The 4665-nt window shown below is 45.4% G+C and overlaps 1 protein-coding gene across 4 annotated transcripts in view; it reads right to left on the minus strand.

Annotated features, from left to right (window-relative positions):
* The window catches only part of LOC135111838 (14-3-3 protein zeta), a 15158-nt gene extending 11299 nt beyond the window's left edge, over positions 1 to 3859 (minus strand). For 2 of the 4 annotated variants that reach the window (XM_064025553.1, XM_064025550.1), the window contains exons 1-2: positions 3722 to 3859; positions 1 to 9 (exon numbers count right to left, since the gene is read on the minus strand). The exon at positions 1 to 9 is cut by the window's left edge and continues 96 nt beyond it. In XM_064025553.1, the coding sequence (XP_063881623.1) occupies positions 1 to 4 (4 nt within the window). In that variant the 5' untranslated portion in view covers positions 5 to 9; positions 3722 to 3859. Of the gene's footprint in view, positions 10 to 3508; positions 3631 to 3721 lie in introns of those variants that run through there. The other 2 variants (XM_064025554.1, XM_064025551.1) reach the window with 2 other exon arrangements.
* Positions 3860 to 4665: the final 806 nt, after the last annotated feature.

The following is a 4665-nucleotide window of genomic DNA, read 5'->3' on the forward strand; positions in this document are numbered from 1 at the left end:
CCATTGTGTCTGGAAAGAGAAAAGAGCGAAGTTATTATAAGCCATCACTAGCTTAACTCCAAACCAACCAAACTCCAAAGCATCATTTCCTTATCTCTACATCATCATAAGCTCCAGATAGCTACACGACTTTCAGTATGGCTGTGCCGCCGCTTGGCTCATGTTCACTCTCAAGTTCTACATGGCAACCCTGTGGCCACCTAAATCGATTTTCCAATCACCGACGTAACGCTTAATTAGGAAATCATCTGTACCACAACCACAAAGGTTTAAGAAAACATTTCCCACTTGACCGTCTAAACAAGCTTCTTAGCAAATGTCTATCGCAACTCACTACTACTCACTATAGATCGTCAATGGTTTGGGTTAACATTATCAGTGGTGTTCGGCAAGTCCATCTTTGCAGTCAGGCTCAAGGCCAGTGATTGACGGACGAGTATATTGCGTCGCAGTAAGGGCAGATGGGGAGTATGTGCGTACTACAGTTAGCTGTCATGAACCGGATGAAAGCAGGATATGCATCTTGATCCAGACGAAAGATCTGTACAAACGCAGCGCAAGAGCTTTCGTCCTTCCATTCATATTTTTAGCCTAAGATAGCCTCGTTTCACCTCTTCATTTGTCCCTGCAACCTTTCCGTCTCTTCAGACGAGGCCTTTTGATTTCCACTGCACCAATCTGTCTACACCTACGACTAACAATTGGTGTGTGTGTGTGTGTGTGTGTGTGTGTGTGTGTGTGTGTGTGTGTGTGTGTGTGTGTGTGTGTACCAATTACTTCTTTGTTAGTGATCCTACTCCCCCTACGCTACATACTACGGCACAAAATCCTGGGTCAGCAGTTGTCAGACAACCGGACGCAACAGCCGTTAGCAGGACTATCCAATCCAGTCCAGTCCAGCACAGCCATCCCAGCAGTTTACAATAACACTACCACGGGGGGGAGGGGGGGAGAACCTTTCCTACTTGCTCTCCACTTACATAATCCCCTCTCCGAAGTAAAGCCCACACCAACAAACAAGACTACCAACGTTAAATCCTTCACAGTTGTAAATTTCCGCGGCTCCTCATTCCCCGCCATACCCTACATTCCACGCCTAGCACCTGCTTCTCTGCGGGATTAGGGTTACGGCCACTATGTCCCCGGGCCGCACAGCTCTCACGCTGCTACATTCCTGAAGCACTCTCAACATCACCCGATGCACGTATCCCACACATAACCCAGCTTTTCAATGCCTAACGAGAGAGAGAGAGAGAGAGAGAGAGAGAGAGAGAGAGAGAGAGAGAGAGAGAGAGAGAGAGAGAGAGAGAGAGAGAGAGAGAGAGAGAGAGAATAGGATCAGTGCTGCATTAAATATTACCTACGTTTTAATAAAACGTACACCAAATTTTCATAAGCATCCCATGGCCACAGTACGTTTGTGGTAACGGACAGCTGCTGCAGATATGCAGAATCCACCCACGTGACCACTGAGGCTCAACAAAACGTATCACCTTGATACACCGGCACACGTGTAGTCTACATGGCGAGTAAACTGTCTACTACATACATATGCAAAAATTAGAGCAGAAATTTTAAGACACCTAAATTGACGCAGAGGTTGAAAGCCATTGCGCAGCGCCAGCCCCCAAAGCTGTAGTGTTTCTTCGTGTGAAGAAATAAAGTGACATTACACTCCGGCAAATAAAACCTCTGCCAAAACTGAGAACAGACCTTTGTGATAAGGTCTGCAATAGAGGACCTGACAACACACTTGATGCCACCACCTTAAGCGTTGATAATCAACCAACCATTCACAGCACAAGCTGAGGGTGTGTAAGGGGGAAAGGAGGATCATGGAGAACTTTATGAACAGCGGACATTTTAATGTAGATAGATGTGCAACTGAGGGGAATGACTAGTGAAGGTACGAACTCGCTGAGGGCGATTAGTGTTCCACAATTGACGAAGCGGGTAACATGGGATACAACTACCTAACGAGATAAGTGACTTGTGAGGAAGACCACACTTTGCTAATGATGTCACTTAACAGTACAGATGTTAGATCACGATACGATTTACAACAGGTGTACATAATCAGAACATGAGGCACAACCGGTGAAATGAGTCACAGGAGCTAGACGAGATGTGTGATGTAATCAAGAAAACGAGGACTCGAACAAGGCAATGAAGCCAGATGTTAACATTTACGGCTGAAGGAGGCAGTAGTGACTCTGAAGGGGGCAGTAGTGCGTCACGTTACGGAAAACCCTGAGGCATTCATGGAGCCAATATAACTTAAAAATCTGTAAAAATTACAAAGGAAAATCCCAGGTGCTATGGCGGGTATGACGTCACACGATCAAGGCGGACATGAACTGCGTTGTATGATTATCAAGTTGAGATCACAACTGCCATTAATTAAAGCACAAAACTGCCTACAAAGTAGGATGGAAGGCGTAGAGACGACCGCAAATTAACATAAATGAAGCACGGACGGCACCTTACCTAGGATGACTAAGCCTAAGGTATTAGTGCCATGAGAAACGGAAGCAATGGAAGGAGACTGCAGACGTAAACGGATCAGTGAGAACTTCTTAGCTCACCTGTTTGTTTCCCCACCCCCCCATTCACCCTCCTCTACGGTATGGATAGCCTGGAGGACACTACGTCCCCATCCTACATAACTTTCACACGAAGAATCAGGATTATGCAGTATATCCTGACAATATTCACCTAATCCCCAGAGCCAAGGAAAATAAGTCACCTTACTAAATCACGATAAGGCAGGCAACACCAGACACCACTGAGGAGCATCGACACCGTAAATGGGCGTGATGGCACCTACAACACAGCACAAGATGCTATTTAGCTCCAAACTTTCACCAACAGGAATCCAAATCTACAACAGAATAGTTGATTGGAAAATTTCTTACCAGGTGATGTAGATTACACAATAGATATCGGTAATGTAAAATTTTGATGGTAAAAACTTGGGTTACGCTGCAAGGATACATACAGCATGCCTAAGAAAGTTTGGTGGGACAAGCCTGAAATGATGGGGATGAGAAATTTAAGGGTACTGAAAGATTGAAGAAAAATATACTATGTGGCTGTCGTAAAGCACTCGAGTCAGTCCCCTGTGACCCGACAATGAGACTTTTGTCCTGGCTACCCCTGCCTGCACCCGCCTCAAGGGACTCGCACCAACGGACGACTGCTGAATTTTCCTGCAGCAAGCAGCTCAAAAGGCAGCCCCGGCGAGGTGCTCCCTACTGCACTCCCTCGCCTGCACCAGCCGGCTCCCTCCACCCCAGGCAACCCCAGACATGGGTCATGGGCACAGTACCACACTCCTCACGTACACGCCCAGCACCTCTACACAGCCCACGCGCACACGCCCACCAGCCCCACATATGGCGGGCGCCACACACCCGGCCACCCTGAGCCTAGCGCCCACACCTCGCCACGGGCAACATTCCTTTAACTTTGCTAGGATTGCTACTTGGCCCTCCATGCCCACACCCACTTCTCAGCAGCCCCACGCCTGTCCGGGCCTGGCACAACCCCTGCAGCACACGCCACACAGGACGGCGAGGCAAGGTGCCTCCCTGCCTGGTGCCTGGCCGCCGCCCGTCACCGGCTCCCGCCTCGCCACGCTCCACGCCCGCCACACACACCTCCCATCACCCCTGCACACTCCTTTACACTAGCCATGCACACACATAGAGTTTGGTCTTACCCGTTTTATAAAATAGGTGCTATATACACAAATATAAAGTATATCCCGGGGCAGAGTGACCCTCTCACTACCACACCCTCTTGGCGACTGGAAGCTTCCCGGCGCACGGGGTCCTCCTGGCCGGCCCACGGGCGGCACTCAAGCGAGCTTCCAAACTCAACTCCAAATTTAATACTGTTCGCTAACAAGCAAATATTTTTAAAGTTAATTTACTTAATTTGAAAGTATGAATAGTACAGTGTTATCGAAATTTATCTTACTATTGAGCAAACCACATTTTGAGTATATTATCAAATGAGCTTCCAATCATGAATACATATCAATGATAAAAAATATAGATGATCAATATATGATGTTGTATAATCCATATCTTCTTACTATTCAAATGAAATGCAATACTGATGTTTCCTATGGCCATATGTACATTTTTATAAATCGGTAAATCAGTTCTCGTTACTATTACTAATATCTATAAAAGTACCAAACAATATATATATATATATATATATATATATATATATATATATATATATATATATATATATATATATATATATATATATATATATATATATATATAGTTTAGTTCAGATATTAAATGAGCTTTTCGTCAGTAATTTAAAGTAATGAAACAGTATTATATAGTTTAGTAGTCGTGAATATGTTCAATCTTTATTGTGGAAGGATATGTGATGAGTGCACATGACGGCGCGAGTTGTCGAGAGTTGATTACCTTACCTGTTCAGCCACTAAGCTCACCTGTCTGTCTGCCAATAACTACCCAGGTGCTTATAAGGCAGCGAAGGGTACAAGACCAATCATTACATTACATCATGAACATAACATATACAGTCTGCTTGTATATTCAATATCATTTGAGACTGATAAATTAAAGGTTCCGTGAGGAGTTTAGTCACCACGCAGCGCCATATGTCTGAGAGGGC

Source organism: Scylla paramamosain, chromosome 22 (genome assembly GCF_035594125.1).
Source record: "Scylla paramamosain isolate STU-SP2022 chromosome 22, ASM3559412v1, whole genome shotgun sequence".
Lineage (NCBI taxonomy): Eukaryota > Metazoa > Arthropoda > Malacostraca > Decapoda > Portunidae > Scylla > Scylla paramamosain.